Consider the following 18,640-nt stretch of genomic DNA (forward strand, 5'->3'; position numbering starts at 1 on the left):
TAAAATAAATGACAATACAGACAATGTATTTCTTAAGTTTTATTCCACCAAAACCTCACATTGTGTCAACACTAGACAAACTGAAAGTATAATATATTTATAAATCAATAATTTATTTTATAAAGTTAAACAGTACATATTCATATTATTAGCTCATAAAACATCAACACCACAACTATTTTGACATCATATTATATGTTTAAAATGACTATTAAAGGAAAAAATGAGTGCATGGTATACTCGTTTCTTTTTTATTCCAAATGAATTATCTATCATCCTGACCCAAAGAATAACAAGAGATGTTAGTGAAACATTTATGCCCCCTTGGGAGCCAAATTGTTAGTAGGATTTGGACACTTAAATAAAATATGGACAATCAGAAAACCTTTTTTCAGCTAACAGTCACACTGACCTTGACCTTTGACCCACTGACCTCAAAATCAATAGGGTTCATCTGCTGGTCATGACCAATAAGCCTACCTAGTATGAGGTCCCTGGGTCAAAGCGTTCTCAAGTTATTGATCGGAAACCGTTTTTCATGTTAAGGTCACACTGACCTTGACCTTTGACCCACTGACCTCAAAATCAATAGGGTTCATCTGCTGGTCATGACCAATACACCTACCAAGTATGAGGTTCCTGGGTCAAAGCGTTCTCAAGTTATTGATCGGAAACCGTTTTTCATGTAAAGGTCACACTGACCTTGACCTTTGACCCACTGACCTCAATATCTATAGGGTTCATCTGCTGGTGATGACCAATACACATACCAAGTATGAGGTCCCTCGGTCAAAGCGTTCTCAAGTTATTGATCGGAAACCATTTGGTATTCCGACCGACCGACAGACAGACAGACCGACCGACCGACCGACCGACATGTGCAAAACAATATACCCCACTTTTTTCAAAAGGGGGCATAATAAATTGAACTTTAACGATGAAAAAACATTAAGAGTTCCAATGTACATAACAGAAAGTTTTTCAAACTGATGCATAATGTATCATTAAAGTTTTTACAATGATTTTTTTCAGAGATGCCCAAACCAATCAATTAACCACTTGTATACAATTGGCTGAAAAAGTAGAACCATACAGTTGAAATGTGATTGATGATTTATCCCCTCAGAGAGGTCACATACAAGTTTACAAGAGTGTGTGTGTACTCCTCCATATCTATCACTTAAAGAATTCTCACTGAAGTAAATAACTGTGTGCCCCTACTCCATGTTGACCACTTTGTTTGCCTTCTGGGACAGATTGATCTTGTCTCCCATACTTAACGCCATCCCCTGAAACAGACAGTATGGCTTAATAAACAGCTGTCCTCTAACGGTGATGTTCACTCTAGATTAGCTGAAATATCTCGAATTAATGTACAAGTATGATGCATCCCAATATGATCTTTTGATTTTTTACACATTGTGATAAAAATTAAGGCAAGCAAACAGATCCATTTATGGCAACACCAAAAGCAACAGTGCCACAGAGCTAACGCTCTTCTAGAGAGGCATAACTCAACATTCATTTAAGCCCTAGTTATGGGCCTTGCTGAACATGTGGGTAGATCCGTTGTCAAGCAGGGTACCAAGTCACATTCAAATGTTTTGGTTGCACACCAATGACCACGCCAACGACACCAAGGGTATGACAACATCTCAATCTTTTTCTTCAAAAACAAACAAGGTGATCACCACAAATTTAATTTTCATCACTATATGAATTTTATCACATACAACTAATAATATTACTATTTCAAGATATTTTACTACCACAGCTCAGCTAAATGAATCATGATATTTATATTTTGATCTTTAATGAACCATAACCAATATATAGAGGGGGTATACCTGGCTCTTGGCCCGAATGCGGATGTGTCCCTGTACCGGAGCTTCATTGGACAGATGTGCTGGCTTCTCAATGCTCAGATTGGCCAGAACATCCTCACCAAAGATGGACTTTGCATACAGGTTGGCTGCCATGAAGCCACAGTCGCCTTGTAGAGCCTGCATGGAAATCAGACATTGAAAATGTGACAAAAACAAATCATACAGCTATCTTCATATAAGCAACCCTGGATTGGGTTAATTTATTCTTCAAAAGCAAGCATTGTTAATTAAACTTGTTCTACCTTATCTGCAATATGCTGAAGGTTTGAAATAAAGTCTAATCTAAATCAATGAAGGTATGCTAAGTTGCTATTAAGGAGTTCAAGCATAGGAATCGAAAAACAGATAATGCAAAGAAGTAAAAGCCCACCTTCTCTGGAGTAAGGCATCTCATGTTGGTGCACTTGATGACGTGGGCAAGGAACTCCTTCAGGTCGTGAATGTTTGTGTTCACTGCCACCTTGTTCTCCCATTCAAACTCCGCCCACATCTGCCGGAACTCGGAGTCGTTGCAGGTTGCTGGCACGATGTAATCCATGATGTCGATATGGATGTCATTTAAGACGACTACATTCCTGTCACTAGCTGCACCAGTCACATCATACACTATGAAAGAACCAGTATATACAATGTACAACCAAATCATGTATAAGCAAGCGTAATTAAAATAATTAACAGTCTAAGTTTGAATGCATACATTATATACGGTATATTTATGTGCTACAATGATCAAGTTCACATTCTTTTTGAAATAAGAATACATCTTTAGAAATTGTTTTGTTACTTTATGATAACATCATCAAACATTACTACCAGAAAATAACACATCGGACCATTTAATATAAAACACTTGTTTACCAATATTTCCAAAGATAATTCCATTCTCGGTTGAGGCGACCTTGACATTGGCCTTGATGTTACAGAAGTCATGCGGGGCCATCGTCAGTGGCATAGGTTTCTCAACCAACTTTAGGTCACCTGCAAGAAAGCAGTTTTCCATGATAAGTATGTTCGCCAATCCATTACTGGCGAAAATAGTCAATAGTCACAAGTTTCAAAATAATTCCAAAAGAAGACTTATTTTCAGGTTTGCTCAAAAGAATATTTAAACATGACTTTTAAGTGATATACTTTATGATTTTTAGTTAAGATTTCGATAAAACTTAATAATTTGAAGTGCCTACCTAGAATATTTATAATAATAAGTTATTTTCCTTTTTTCTAGCCATATTGATAGTATACCTCAATTAATGCCAATTGATATGATAATTATGGTTGCCCAGTTAACATTGTCTTAGACAATAGTCATACATTTTTATAGAATTCTTAATGTAGAGTTTGATTCTATCGGAAAGAGATATCCATAAAGGATAATTTTCTTTTTATAAACATGAAGATTACCTAGGGTAGCCAGCTCAACAGTAAGGTTCTGCAGCGTGTCTGATGTCTGATTCACCACAAGCACATCAAGGACAATGTCAAACTGGTTCACGTTCACATACGCCTCTGCGTATACCGGGTCAGAGAAACCAGTCAGCTGGGTCACCTGTTGAAACACAGTATAGCTTAGTAAGAGACATCAGGGTGGGAATTTTAAATATGACCTATTACTTGACTTCATGCTAAGAAAGATATGACTTTTAAGCTAATAATGGTATATGTATACTACTACAAGTTTTGATTTTCATTCTAGGCACTTTCTCACATATGAAAAACTTTGTTAATCAAGACTGCATATACTATGGTCCACAGTGTTACGGTAAAATAGATTTAGTAAAATCCTTTAATGCTTTGAGATGAAGGCTAATAAATGAGTACAACTTTTAGTCAATACCTTGTTCAGTTTGGTTGAACCAAGAGGATCTTTCTCTTTCTTGTTCGTCATTCCAAGGGCCTGGGATAGAGTCAGCTCAAACATGTTCTGGAAGAAATTTCATGACAATTGACAGGCTGAAATGGTTGCGTAACAATACCAAAGTTTGGGATTAATCCAAACATACCATATTCATTTAGTTTGATGAAATGCATAGATGAATGTCCAATGTACAAAAATCACATCAGTTCCTTGTTTTAGTCTAATTAAATGATTATGTATTTCCTTGTTTTACACTAGTGTTATATAACTAGTTGCAATTTAATACCAAATTTTACAAAACTTGTTACAACACCATCCCCTTATGTCTGCCATGCATTGCAGGTAACAATAATATATTGGGTTGAGTTTGAACTGTACAACTGAATCTTACTTTTATAACTTTGATACAATTCCAGACAAACACGTGTCAATACTTCATTTTTTTAGATACTACACAACCAACATACCTCTGTGGCTCCCATCTCATTCTTGTTGATAAGCTGGGCAAAAGAAATAGGATCATCAGCCTGCACCTTCACCACAGTCTTCTCCATGGCCTGCAGGGTAGAAATACTCCATACATGTCATATCTACCATTACACAGGAACGTCAGGGCAAACCAAATCATCAGTAACAAGATGGGAATTACTATGAACTTCAGTGATTATTCTAAAGTAAAAGGTCAAGAACAGAAACAAAGAATAAATAATATTTACTTCTTTTCCAGTCTCCATTCTCCTACAAAGATTTTTGTTTAGACTGCAAAAATGACATGTAGCTGGCACAAAAATCTCTTATTAATAAAGACGAACAATGATTTTTTTCAATTTTTTTTTAAATTTTAATTCTTCTCTAAAATCAATTGCTACAGCACGCCTGCAACTGCTTCACATGCCAGTACCTGTTGCGCCTCCTTCTCCTCGGCCATCTTGGCAGCCAGCATGAGGGAGACAGAGTTACGTGATGCCGCATTGAAGATCTCCGTCATCAGTGGGCTCTGCTCGGACAACACACGCAGGCATGTCGCTATACGATCCACATCATCATCTGTGATTGGCTGAAATACACAGAGGCCAAGACTAAATGCTATGTAGTAATAGTACTATATTGCAGAAAAATATAACTAAATGCAGTGCTATCAGGGAGAACTGTAAATGAGTGTAGTCAGTGAAATTCAACTTTTCCTTAAAAATTCAATTATTGTCCTATACATGTTCTTCTATATTATTTCTGCTTTGAGGTAATATAAATAATACAACAGTATTTTCAAACAAGCTTTTCAATTTGCTATCAGCCATCTTATTTCATGTGCTTATTTGTCCTTCTGGTTTTAAATGGACAATTTTAACTAGGGGTATCAAAACACAGTATAGCCAACTTACCTTGGTTGGGATTCCAGATTTCCCCAAGTGCAGAACAGTGGCCATTATGAACATTGATTCAGCAAGGAAAGCCTGAAATCAAACACAAAAATAAAAAAAAACTCTGCAAAAAATAACTTATATTTACTGAACAAACCTTGTTTTTTTCTTCTTTTTTTGTTTGGGGGGGGGGGGGGGGCCTTTAATGCTAGAATAAATTTATATGATAAGCAATACATAGAGGATATTTATTGATTTCAGTGTATGTTCGTCTTTTATTTGAATGTAAAAAAAACAACATATTTTCACGAATGGAGAAGTGAAATAAAATACGATCTTACACTAAAATCAATGAACAAATTTTGTTTCTTTCATGCTTAGTTTTGGTGATATGAGTGATATCTTATTATGAATGAGGCCATATGTTGGCCCCATTTTAGAAAGTGAAAAGACACTGCCATACTGTTGTATGTTGTTACCTGACAAGGACAAGGCACACACACATTATCTTGTAGTTCATCAAAATCTTATTGAAATCTCCAGGATAATTACATTAGAAGTGACCATGTCTAACTTACATTTTGCTTCTTGACGTCATTTGTCAGGCGGACATATTTCAGAGCCAGCTTTGTAAGGGAGGTGGCAAGGGCCGCACCTACGAAGAAATCCCCATCCATCAGGTATTGTCGCAGTGGTGGACTGTAATGTTTCATAAACATCAGTGTCATTTCAACATATTTTCCTGTCTATTTTTCAAAAAATGATCTATAATTTAAAGGTTTTTTTCCGGAATTGTTATTAAAATATTTATCACTGTTTATAAAAGCTCCTATACAACATTGTGTGTTGTCCGATCTACTTTCTTCTGATCTACAGCTGGCAAACAATCATATCTGTTATTAAATCACCGGAAAAAAATAAAACATACTTTTCCTCCTTTTTTGTTGAAGACACAGTGCTGAACGCACTCTGAGTGGCGTATGTTCCATCTGCTGTAACCAGTCGCTGGATGTTGCCACCTGACATCATGTCTGAAACAGAGGCCATTATGGTATTAAACTGCTCTTGTATAAGAATATAGGGTTAAGGGTTGGGAATTTATGAAATCTGAAATCAGCAGATTAAGTCTCCTACCAGGTGCCACTAAACCGGGTTTATGTTTTAACTTTTTGCTACTGAGCTTGTTTCTGTAGCTTTTTGCATAAATATCTTATAAATTGTATGAAAAGTTTTTAATGAGAATATTGAGTGAGATTATCTACTGAAACTCATCAAGATCATGTTCCCCAAGTACACACAATTTAATGATCAGAATAGAATGTAACAACATGTATACATATGAACATCACCTACCATCCTCCTTGACATCTCCTGCAGCCTTCTTCAGCTCATCATCAACAATGGGGATCTGAAAACACAAACACATTGTCAACAAGTGAAACACAGTTAGGCAAAGATACCAAGAATAACTTACAATAATAATGAACATGGTAAAATTAAATTAATTATCATTTCGTCTACATCAATTTTCTTGCAATTTTTATCAAGGCTGTTGCACAAAAGCAATGACAAATCGCCAACAATGCCATACCGGTATATTCTTTGACAATACATCATTTATTTAAAAAAAAATATTACAAAAAATAAGTGTTGATGAAAGCACATTTATAATTTACAAAAATACTACACAAGTGTTAGAGATTTTAAAGAGAATACCAGCTTACCTCCCCCAGTGACTGCCGTACCAGGGTCATGACACTCTGAATGTCCTCTGACGTCACGCAGTACTCCCCTAGAATCCACAGGGCCGCTCGCTGTATCCTGCAAGAATAGAAGAGTACAATAGTGGCCAATGTCATGCAAGCAATTTAATTGGTCAACAATCATTATCAGATAAATATTGACCCATCAATAACCATAAGACCAACTTTAACCAACCAAAGAATTAACCAGTTTTATACGATTGGCTGCTGACGTAGAGTCAGGTTCACGAAGTGCTACATTTGTTACAAACTCATAACACTACAAGGTGACTGGGTGCACTTACTTCATGGCTTTAATGGTGGAAAAGACATCAAGGAGCCTGGCTGTAATGACGCCCCTCAGGGCCTCGAACCTGTGTATGGCCTCGCGTATAAATATGAGAACGTCCGCTGCTGCCGCCTCATTAGTGTCTCCCAGGAACTCGATCAGCTGGAAGACAATCCAAGCTTTATTCAGCATATAATGTAAACAGGGCTATGACTACCAACAAGAAGACAAACCATACAGACATACTAAAAAAGGTGTTACTTTTTAATATCACAACACTTTTTTTGAAAGTACCTCCTATTTTTTCTATATTCATAACGGAAATACTATGAAGTGTATTGTATTTACAAATTTTGAGAGTTTTTCTTCCAAAGCGAAATACCACAAGTGAGCAAGTATTCTATCCCGAACAGTGACTCACCACAGGTATGATGTTTGTTGCGATGTCGGGGAACTTAATGGAGAGTTGATGGAGCGTGCGCACAAGGAGCTGGCGGTACTTGCCCGTGTCCTCGTGCTCCACATTGTTCGTCTTCACCACCTCCTTCTTCAACACCAACACCATCTGAAATGAACAGATCAAAATGGTCAAGTTGTGGTGTACAATACAAATTCTAAGGGAAAATCATCAATTTAAATACATTTATCAAAGTCATGTAAGAATAGACTTCAATTTTATTAAAACATGTTCCAAATATATTAGGAATGCACAATTAACAATTTGGTCGACAGTTCAGCATCCAGGACCACTTTTTTTCATTTTGTTTCTATGACAACAAGTGTACGTACCTCCTCCACGGATCTTGAAGTGACAAGGTCAAGGGCCAGATTGAGGGTCTTCTTGCGCACCTCAAGGTCAGGGGCACTCAACACTCGCAGAATGTCCATCACCAGGTCCTGACAAAATACAACCATGCTTAAGAGAACGGCTTGTATCAAATAAGGCAGTGTGTGCACGATTTAATTTTCATTATAACATTTTATTTCAAAATTTGCTACTGTTAGAGTAAATAAGAACTATATTGTTTTTAGGGGATAGTGAATTTTATATTTTGTTTGCATGTCAAGTACCTGGAGGGTTTTCTCATGTGCCTGCACTTCTTTCAGTGCCACTAGTCGGTCAAGGACGATAAGTTTGACATTGTTGTCACTTTCCTTTACCACAAGCTCAATGTAGCAGCTCGCAGCAGCCTGAAATAGATGAAATAAATATAATGGAGGAACTTTGATATTTACTAAGTGTTAGCTATTATCAAATGTGCAATTGAATCAATAATTCAATGGTTTTATTTTTAACTTTTTGGCTAACATGGATCAAGCACTTCTATAAAGAATAGAATAAAAATGTAGATAAACTTAATGAAGAAGTCAAAAATATACATTAAAGCAAAGTAGTAAAAGCTACTTGTAATTTACCTTGATGGCGGTAGGTGCGCTGGAGAGGGTAACAAGGGTACCAGCTGCCTCATAGCGCACAGCTGGGCTGGAAGAGTTGAGGAGGTTGTAGATACAGCGGATAAACCTTGCACGCTCGGACGGATTGGCATGACACACCTGTAGGAGTAAATAAAAGAAACATGACTGAACTTCAGCAGGTGACAATGTGATGATTCATTAATGTTTTATCTGTGACTCTAATGACAGTAGGTTAAAGGTTACTTTCACTTTCCATATAGATCTACAAGAATACATCAAAAACCTGCAGTCAGGAAGTGATATTGATTTTCTTATTGAAAAAAAGAAGACTGAGTACTAACCTTGTAGATGAGTTCCACAATGACTAGTTGAAGGATGTCTCCAAATGAGGTCACCTGGTCAATACAGCTACTCAGGTAGTTCAGTGCTCGCTCCTGATGGGATATACATGTACAATTATATACATAAACAGAGCTCTAAACCATATTCTTTAAAACAAAACACATTTAATGGAAGGATAAAAAACTGACCTTTATTAACCTTCCGGTATAAAATGTTTGCCATATATATCTATTGCATTTAACATTGCCACATAACACACATCTTAAAAAACAAGAGTAACATATCATACATCTGATTATATGCTGTTTTTTACACCCTATACACACCTGGTCAGCGTGTATGAGCATCATGAAGGCATTCCTCTTACAAGACATATCCTGTTCACCCTCCAGGTACTCCGCTATCAGCTCAGGGGCATCCGAGATCAGGAAGTCAAAATTCCTGAAAAGGTGGGCAATGCACAATGAAGCAACTAACTTTGTTTATCTCAAGTATGAACATAATAACATATTCTTCAACTCACTTCAACCTTTTCTTAACAATTTCCTCTTTAACTTAAAGCCCATTTGTCTAAGCCCATTTGCCTAAAACGAACGTGTCAGAGGTTACCCAGTCCCCTACTTAATGATTCCTGAGCTGCTGTAATTACTCACCTGAAGATGGTATAGATGGCCAGGACTGCGTTACGGCGCACATATGAGTGCCGGTGTTTGAGGCACTGACGGATGGAGGGCATCAGAGGCTCCAACAATTCTGGCTCTTTCAGCTTACACAGGAAACGTAGAGTCGAGCCCTGGATGAACTCATTTGGGTGCTGAAGGTCCTATGGGTCAATTAAAACAACTGTTATTCTCTTTACCTAGCCAATAGACTAAATTGGACATACAGAGTGTCTTTACCCTATTTTACTTCTTTGACAAGATGTATTTTGTAATACCAATTGCACCATAGATAGTATATCCTTTATGTCTAAATTAGTGTATCTATTCAACTCCTCTCAGTAAATCTTGCCTTACCCTTCTGTATGCATCACAGACCAGGATCATCTCGTGCAACATCTTCCCATCGGGCGTGTACTTTGGCACTATCTCCCAGAAGATGAGCAGCAATTTCTTGATCATATGGTCTTGAGATGGCATTACAAACCGGATAATGGTCATGAGGAGAGAGGGCATCTTTTCACCATTCAATAGCAACTGAATGGTCTTCTTTAAAGCCTCAGTCTTAGCTTTAGTGTCTCCCTTTTCTGTAAAATACAATAAGAGTGGTTGTGCATAAACTTTACAATATGATTAAACATATTTAATTTTTGAAACTTCAAATTCAAGTGATTTAGTAAATATGGACCCAGAACTTACTGTAGCACATATACATATATATCTGTCTTACAAATCACAATGTTTTGTTAATCTTTATTTATTTTCTGTTCTACACAAAACATTCAACATTGAATAGATTTTGATAGGGGTTGAGGCATTTAATTTTCTTTTAAATTTTAAGACAGCTTTTGATCAGTTATCAAGTATAAATCATATCTTTAAAATGAGCTAATTAAAATAAAAAAAACTGGTACATGTAGTTGAAAATGGATTATTACAGATTCTCAGACATACCAAGGTCTGTACGCAGCTGTAACTCTGTTGGAGGTTCTGCATCTGAGGGGATGTTGATCAGTGTGTAGCATGCTTGCTCTGCTAAGGTCGTCATTTTCTCTGTAAAAATAAGATAACCTATTGCACTGCAGTTAGAGGAAAGGGGAAGAGGAAAAATATCAACTTCTGGAGAAAGCAAAATTGTTGTTAGTTATAATTAATTGTAATAATATCCAGTTATTTCTTATCCAGTGCAGGCTCAATCAACACATTATTATTCTTTCATCATCATCATGCGAAGTGAACCTGCATATGGTAACAGAGTATGATGTTTTATTATTGGTTCCAGGTAATAACTGTCTGAATAAAGTGACTGAAGGGTATAACAGTGAGTGACCAAACCAAAGGCTACAAAATGACCTCAAAGTAAGAGATATAAAAAGACAAGGTTGCAAAATGATTTCAACCCTTCTGCCAAGAACAAATATCGCAAAAAAGATTCCTGACATCTATTTTTATATATTTACACCTCAACTTCCATTCCTTAAATGAACTGCCTTTCGGCCATTGCGGTTATCATCCGATGAACGCAACATCCTCGGATATGTTCGGATTGCAATTCATTGCATAACAATATACATGAAAATTGTTCATCTTGTTATTGTTTGTATTGTCTCAGCAAGTCCCGTAAAATATAAATCAACATTTTAGAAAGTGTTAATTTATGAACATATGTTAAATGTATTGTTGTCATAAGTGTTTCAATTTTACGTTGATTTCACAGTGATTTCAAGTGGTATATCTGTTCCTGCGTTATTGTGACATCATTTGATAATGTTTCCGGTTAAATTGGGGTCAATCCATTTACAGAATGTGAAGGATTACCGAAAGGTTTCTTAAATGAAATTAAGTATTGTTTTAACAATTCTTGAATGAAATAATGTACTATTGGTGTAAATATATAATATTGCGTGTTTGATGTCATTATCAGGATATGAACACAATTGGGCTGGTCAAAGTACGCATTGATGCATGTGCACAGACAGAATGTAACCCTGGTTAGAGCTATCCAAGTGGACCAGTGTATCTTAATTGACAGTGTGTTACCACTAGACCACAACGCCACACAACCGACATCACATCAACTAACCAGCCTAGTGGTTAAAGCGTCTGCCTACAGAGGGGGAAGTCATGGGTTCTATCCCTGGTCGTGTAATACGGAAAGATGTTAAAAGTTGTACCCTGTGTATCGGTGCTTTACACCGTGCAGGTAAAACAACCAAGGGATCTCTTTCGAAAAAGAGCTAGGGTATCGCACCCAGACTTCCTTGTATCCAATCACTGTCTCTTCCGTGTGCTGTCCATTCAGCAAAAAAACAAAAAAAACCTTAAGAAACTTGCACTTTCACGGGTTATCATTGACCGCAAGGTCTAAAGAAACATACATACATAGCCCGTACCCCCTCCCCGCCCGTCCAAAATGGCCATTATCAAGCAACAAGGGGTGCAGATTTGCACTGAACTAACCAAATATATACAACATACAAAGTATTACAAAATAAACAGAAAAATGATAAGCAGAAAGTTAATTTAAATACCTAGCGAATATACGGATTATTAGATATTACCGACTGAAACTGACGTGTCGAAGTCTCGTAGAATCTCGTATCCGTAAAATTTGATTTAGTAAAAACGTCCAATATCTAATATGGTTATATATCTCGAACCGTCAATACTTGGAACCCGGATAATTCGGTATCCGGATATTTCGAAGACCTAGATGTTTGACCTTCGAGAACTTCATCATCATCATCATCATCATCATCGTATTCGTCGCTACCGTTGTCGTCGTCGACGTCGGCGTCATCGTCATTGGCATCGGCATCATCATTCTCATCATCATTCTCATCATCATCATCATCATCATCATCATCATCATCATCATCATCGTCGTCATCGTCATTATCATCATCCTCAGAAACTGAAGTTAAGTTTCAGAACAAATATACAGCAAAAAATGTGAATGAGTACAAACTCATTTACTCATTGTTTATTATCAATTGCTCAAGTACATTATTGCTCTAGAATAAATTAGGTGTTTCAAATATTGACAAACGTTTTTATGAACGCATTCTATGAGAAAATACATGTAAGTGTTTTAGCCGTACTTTGCTTTCTTTTGATAAAACGAGTTGAGATTAAGATTTGACTGTACACAGTATTTTTTTTGTGATAGTGGGACCAGCAGTGCGTTCAGTAAGGCGAGCGTTTACAAACACGCAAACGTTTTTGTATCTCTGTTGCAACGCAGCTCATACACGTTAAACGGCAAACCAAACAGCAAACGTTCGCCGCAAGCATCTTTACTGAACGCGTTGCATATAATCCTCTCTATTCTTCGAGGGAGATACATACGTAGGAGATTGAGTATTCACATGTTTAAACTTACTTTATAATTTGCAAATGCGCATTCAAAGCGGCGTTGTGATGTTTTGCATCGGACATTTTTAAACATTATTGTGGTGTGTGTAAAGAAAATCATGTGACTTGTGAGAGGGTAGGTTGTCATCAAAGGTTTGAATAAGTCGATACCAATAATTACTGTCCATGCCTATGTTTTAATATTGCAAAAAAATATTTAATGCAAGAGAAATGGAACGGGTTTCCATTACTGTGGCAGTAAACAAAAAGTTAACTAGTTTCAGTTCAAAACTTAAAGTGTATAAATCAATAACAGTTTTTTTTGAAGTTCATAGAAAATGAAAATTATAATCAAAATGACCATTACTGTAAACATCGTAGATTTTTGTAGGAAAAGTAACGTAGGGTAGCAGTCTAGCACCAAACGGCTCGATTGCCGCCTTCCACTAGTTTAATCACGGACCTATAAACCATAGGTCCGTGGTTTACCGAATTGATTTTTTTTTATTTAACTGACAAAACTAATAAAACTTAAACAAAAAATTGGGTATATTTGCACTTTTCGAAACCAAAAACAAGGGCGTTTTTCATAGCACGGGGATGTTTCTTTATAGGGACATTGAACAGCCCTTTAGGCCGTTTTCTAGACTGGTACCCTTATTCTCTTTTCTCCAAAATGTAACGTAGGGTACTAGTCTACCGATTTCATAACGCACTTTGCCGTTTTGAAATACAATTGTACACTCCGGTGTAGATTTTAAGAATTTGACAGCTAAGCGGTGCGCTTGAAAATAATAAAACATGGAAATATTTATACAATTATTTTTTGGCTTCTCAACTCCAACCATTGCTGATAAAGACAAAATTCTTATATCATGAACCTTCAGTCAACTCTCAAATATCTAATTTATTATCATCAAAGTTATTAAACCGTCGAATGCCTAACCAAATTTGACAACGCAAACAGTCAAAGTCAGAGAAAGTGTTTATTTGGCACTTTCCTGGACCTGTTAATTAAGTTATTATATCAACATAAATCCAGGTCTTTATCTTAAAGTTACGGCTTAAATATAAATACACAGCCATATGAAAAATAAGTGCCCTAATGATGTAGATTTGGAGTAAGATGAATGCATCTCGGAATGTCGGCAGAAAACGCCTTGGACGGTTGCCTATCCAGTGTTCAAAATTAAGTGAGACAATAAAGCCAATTGAGAAACAACCAGTCAAGCGATCTTGTCAGATTAATGCCAGGTATTTCAATGATTTAAGTGTTCTCAATTAAAAAAAGCTTTCCAGTATTCATATTCTGCAGAAAATGGCATAATTACAATGTTGATTTTTTTACTGATTGTTCCATTATGTATTTGAGCCGCGAAGCGCGATTTAGGGCATTCGGACATATTTTCACTATTACAATGTTTTAAGGTATTTGAATGGCATGATATTTCAGGAAGATCTTCTGAGAATTTCATGATGATATCACTTAAATTGCGTAAGTTACGTGTTTACAAGTGAGACCATGTATTGAACATTTTGAATGCTAAATTTGACGTCATTCAAATGACGTCGTAACGAAAGTGCATTATTCAAATTACGTACAAAATTATCGTATCAACATTAAAACTAGCTGATGATTTAAATTATTTTCTTATCACAGAATCTTTAAAGAACATAAATTACGATAAAAATAATGAATAATTTTTGTAGTTTTAATACATTTGGCCGTTTTAAACACAGACTATCAACCCAGTCAAAATATGTCGGGACAAAATCCATGGTTGCCATGGAAACATGAGTTAACCAATGGTCATAAATTGTCGAGAAAATGATGCACCAATGACAAACCTTAGAGAGAAAGAAGTCGGGAAGAAATTGATTTACATAGGAAAAATCATTATTTTTGGCATTTTTTTATCAATGATTATTTCATTTGTAATAATTATGTCCGAAGGCCCAAAATCGCGCGATGCGGCTCATTTTATTTATATAGGAGTTAATATGTTTGAGTTATTATAATGTCTGTAATTTGAATAAATCAAATTTGCAACTTTTCAACTGAAAAATAACAGAAGAGCATGGCACAGCTGTGGCCTCACGGTGCTTTAGTTGTTATATAAAGTGTTTGTATTAACAGTAAACTTTACGCTTTTTCAGTTCCCATCAAGGAGAAAACAGTATAGCTGTAAGTGCTCACATGACACAAAGCATTTTCGTAGCCTTGATGTACTGGTAGTTGTCATTATCATTTGTCAGCATGCAAAAACTTAAAACGTAAAACAACAATAAATGACACTTGGCACACATGTTGCCAGAGTCGATATACACATGTATAATGCAGCCTTAAATTCTGGCTTTGTTAATTGTAAAGTAACATGTTTGTGTCTTTTTTTAACTGAAAAACAAACAGATAAGAGTAAGTGTTTTCCGTGGCACTCAGAATCTTCTTGTCTCAAAGCTTATAACAACCAGGGTAGCCAAGCTGTTCCACTAAATTACTCACTATTGAACTTGACAAATTGAGAAAATTTGTTTTCTGCATATAATTTATGCTTTATTTTCTGTTAAAGAGAAACGTTGGTGGAAGTTCAAAGGTTGGATGTGATGTTGACTTGTCATTCAGCTCTTCATTTGTCAGTGACCTTGAAAATGACCCTGGTCTTGCTTCAGCTCTCGACAAACTAGAAAAGGCATACAGTACTTCTGATCAGTCCTCTGCAAGTAATAGTCATAAGCAATGTACTGAAAATAGTACAGCAAAGCTTGTTGAAAATGCAACAAAATATGCAACTAACAGCTGTAAACCTCAAAATGCTCATGGAAAAAGACCAGTTAGTAGTAAAAATTCATATTCCAGAGAAAGCCCAGGCACTAGTAGAAAAGAAATTATTTGTAATGTGAATGGTTCAATAAAACAAAATACAAATCTTTTAGAATCAGTAAAGACACCACTGCAAAACAAGGGCCAGAAGGATGCTTTGGATGATAAGAATTTTACCTCTTTTCATGATCTATCATTTGCAAGCCCAATTGACATTTCAACACCTCAGATATTTAAGATAAATAAGTCTCAAACTAGAAAGCGCAGACCCTCAAGCTCATCAAATGTGTCAACATCACACACTGGGTGTATAAAAACAAGAAATATTTCAAGCACTTCAACACCACTGTCAACTCCAAGAATAAGTAGACACAAAAATTCAGCTGGAAAGATTCGCAAGAAGCAAGTGTTAGCAGGACTAACCCCACCCACCTCTCTAACCGAGAGCAATGCAAGCCATCAGAATAAAAGTGACTTTTTTAAATCTCTGTGTGTTGATAATGACAGTGTTAATGAATCTGAGGTAGATTTAAAACTAAATTCAGGAGAGCCAAGCAATGGAAATGCAGGTAGAAAAGATATAACAGTTAAACCTGTATGTGCCAATATAGACACAAACTTACATGTTGACATAGAAGAAGATGGATCAAACCAAACAAAGGCTGATGGGAAAGAAAATCTCGACTCTGGAGCACCTGTTAAAATTCAACCAAGTAAGAATACACATGTCATCTTGCTGTTAAGGGTAGTCACTGTGACTAGTCTGTTTGTTGCCAACTTTGCAGAATGTTTTGATGGTACCAGAATAGATATGGACATACCTCATGCAAAATAGTACTTTCCTTCGTAATACTTATCCTTACACAATTAAAATCCATTTATGTTAATCTGATAGTTTCCTTAATGCTACCTACACTAAAGTTAATATGACATCGTGTCTGCAGCATGAGTTGAATGACTATTCATATCAATTAAACCAAATAAATATGTCAACAGCCTTGGACCGACCTGGACATACAAAATTATTGCATGTGAAATTGTATTAAAAAAATATTTTGTTTCCTGAACATGTCAATTGGTTGGGGATGACAATATGATTTTAGCAATTTTTTTTCAGTTTTGTCATGCTTAAAATTTAAAGTCATAGCTGTATTTACTCTGACAAGGTCTGGGATGTGACGAGCTCTCCCTCGGGTCGTGGGGTCTGCCAGCAGCTGTGGTGCAGCAGTATGAGGGGCGAGGAGTCTCCCACATGTTCCCCTGGCAAGCCGAGTGTCTCCTTACAGGCAATGTACTCAGTATGTACACCAGTACATAATAAAAGCATTTATCAAAAAAGTTTAATAGACATATTTAATGTTTTGACAATATATTTGTTTACACTGTTTCACTATCAGTTGATATACTAAATGAGAATTATGAATTTTATTTTATTTTTTAACTTAACCATTTATTTCATTTTAGGTAAACTTTAGTTTTGATTCTTTGCCAAGTTTTATTTTCTGCCTCTGAAATATTTCACAGTCATGTAAAAAGGAATAAGTATGAAAGAGAGAGGAGATTAAATTGTGCCTGGGCTTTACCTATCCTGCTAAAGCGAGTGTTGAATCTGTTTATGGTGTGTTACAGGTGGAGGTAACCTGGTATACTCGGCCCCGACCAGTGCCGGTAAAACCATGGTAGCCGAGCTGCTCATGCTCAAACGTGTGCTGGAAACACGCAAGAAGGCCATCTTCATTCTCCCATTTGTGTCGGTTACCAGGGAGAAAATGTTCTATTTACAGGTGTGGTGTGTATTTAACTATTCAATTGAATTGGTTCCTATCTTTCTTGTATTCATTTAGTGTGACTGTATAAGGTCATTTGTCTTTGACAGACTCTGGATTAAGCTCTGATAAGTTCTCCTTTCATATCATGAGATTTCCCTATAGATTTGCAAATATGCTTTTACCCAAATAAACATACCAATATTTAACAAATATTTATGTAAAGTTCTGCATTTGTCATTGGTGAACTATTTTAAACAACTGTGTCCTTTGTTTATAAATGACTGAAAATTTTGTATTCATTTAACCACTTCTGTTTCAGGAGTTGTACCAGGATGCAGGTATCCGGGTAGGTGGGTTTATGGGTCACCACTCCCCAGCTGGGGGCTTCAGCAATGTGGATGTCGCCGTCTGCACCATTGAAAAGGGGAACAGCCTGATAAACAGACTCCTGGAGGAAAACAAGCTCCATCAGCTTGGTAGGCCTCAACATGTCTTTCATATTCATATATTTTTCTTGGCTAAATAAGTCAAACATGTGCATTGTCATTAAATCAGGTACTTTGGCAGAATGTGTATTTTCCCAAGGGTCCGACAATTTTCCCAAGACACACGCGGTTAATGTTAATGAAATAACAGAATTACATCTATAATTTTAGCTATGGTCATTATGTTAATTTAAATCTGCAGATGTTAAATCAAGTTCATACTAGCTACTGAAGAAAGCAAAGGGATAACTGAAGCATGTCACAGGGGGATCCCCCAATCCCTGCTATCACAGTCATGTGAATGAAGAAATAATAGAGATTTTCACTGAGGTTTTGAAAGAACACTGCATGTAAATGTTATAACTGCTTCTTGCCGTTGTCAGGTATCCTGGTTGTTGATGAGTTGGATGTGATTGTTGATGCCCACTGGGGTGTAAATGTTATAACTACTTCTTGCCATTGTCAGGTATCCTGGTTGTTGATGAGTTGCATCTGATTGTTGACGCCCACTGGGGTGTTAATATTATAACTGCTTCTTGCCGTTGTCAGGTATCCTGGTTGTTGATGAGTTGCATGTGATTGTTGACGCCCACTGGGGTGTAAATGTTATAACTGCTTCTTAACATTGTCAGGTATCTTGGTTGTTGATGAGTTGCATCTG

General features: G+C 36.5%; 2 protein-coding genes across 5 annotated transcripts in view; one reads left to right on the top strand and one right to left on the bottom strand.

The window, feature by feature from the left end:
• Nucleotides 1-24: 24 nt before the first annotated feature.
• LOC128238454 (coatomer subunit beta-like) lies at nucleotides 25-12,160 on the bottom strand. 4 transcript variants are annotated; one of them, XM_052954385.1, is made up of 24 exons: nucleotides 12,112-12,160; nucleotides 10,505-10,603; nucleotides 9,908-10,137; nucleotides 9,545-9,714; nucleotides 9,218-9,332; nucleotides 8,891-8,983; nucleotides 8,550-8,687; nucleotides 8,205-8,324; nucleotides 7,923-8,030; nucleotides 7,555-7,698; nucleotides 7,150-7,295; nucleotides 6,827-6,923; nucleotides 6,456-6,510; nucleotides 6,031-6,133; nucleotides 5,681-5,801; nucleotides 5,124-5,195; nucleotides 4,643-4,798; nucleotides 4,209-4,298; nucleotides 3,721-3,807; nucleotides 3,288-3,432; nucleotides 2,745-2,864; nucleotides 2,257-2,492; nucleotides 1,848-2,003; nucleotides 25-1,289 (listed from the first exon to the last, which is right to left on the bottom strand). In XM_052954385.1, exons 2-24 carry the CDS (start codon nucleotides 10,596-10,598, stop codon nucleotides 1,218-1,220), a joined length of 2,868 nt encoding a protein of 955 aa, XP_052810345.1. In that variant the 5' UTR covers nucleotides 10,599-10,603; nucleotides 12,112-12,160; the 3' UTR covers nucleotides 25-1,217. The 4 variants fall into 4 exon arrangements, with proteins under 4 accessions (XP_052810345.1, XP_052810347.1, XP_052810348.1 ...); XM_052954387.1 differs by having other exon boundaries at nucleotides 12,082-12,149; XM_052954388.1 differs by having other exon boundaries at nucleotides 12,116-12,134.
• A 1,554-nt stretch (nucleotides 12,161-13,714) lies between these two features.
• LOC128236935 (DNA polymerase theta-like) overlaps nucleotides 13,715-18,640 on the top strand; it is a 28,384-nt gene continuing 23,458 nt past the window's right edge. Inside the window, exons 1-6 of the mRNA XM_052952073.1 lie at nucleotides 13,715-14,158; nucleotides 15,062-15,089; nucleotides 15,475-16,438; nucleotides 16,892-17,023; nucleotides 17,355-17,509; nucleotides 17,814-17,970. Coding sequence (XP_052808033.1) covers nucleotides 14,031-14,158; nucleotides 15,062-15,089; nucleotides 15,475-16,438; nucleotides 16,892-17,023; nucleotides 17,355-17,509; nucleotides 17,814-17,970 — 1,564 coding nt within the window. The 5' untranslated portion in view covers nucleotides 13,715-14,030. The remainder of the gene's footprint in view (nucleotides 14,159-15,061; nucleotides 15,090-15,474; nucleotides 16,439-16,891; nucleotides 17,024-17,354; nucleotides 17,510-17,813; nucleotides 17,971-18,640) is intronic.

This window comes from Mya arenaria, chromosome 6, assembly GCF_026914265.1.
Source record: "Mya arenaria isolate MELC-2E11 chromosome 6, ASM2691426v1".
Lineage (NCBI taxonomy): Eukaryota > Metazoa > Mollusca > Bivalvia > Myida > Myidae > Mya > Mya arenaria.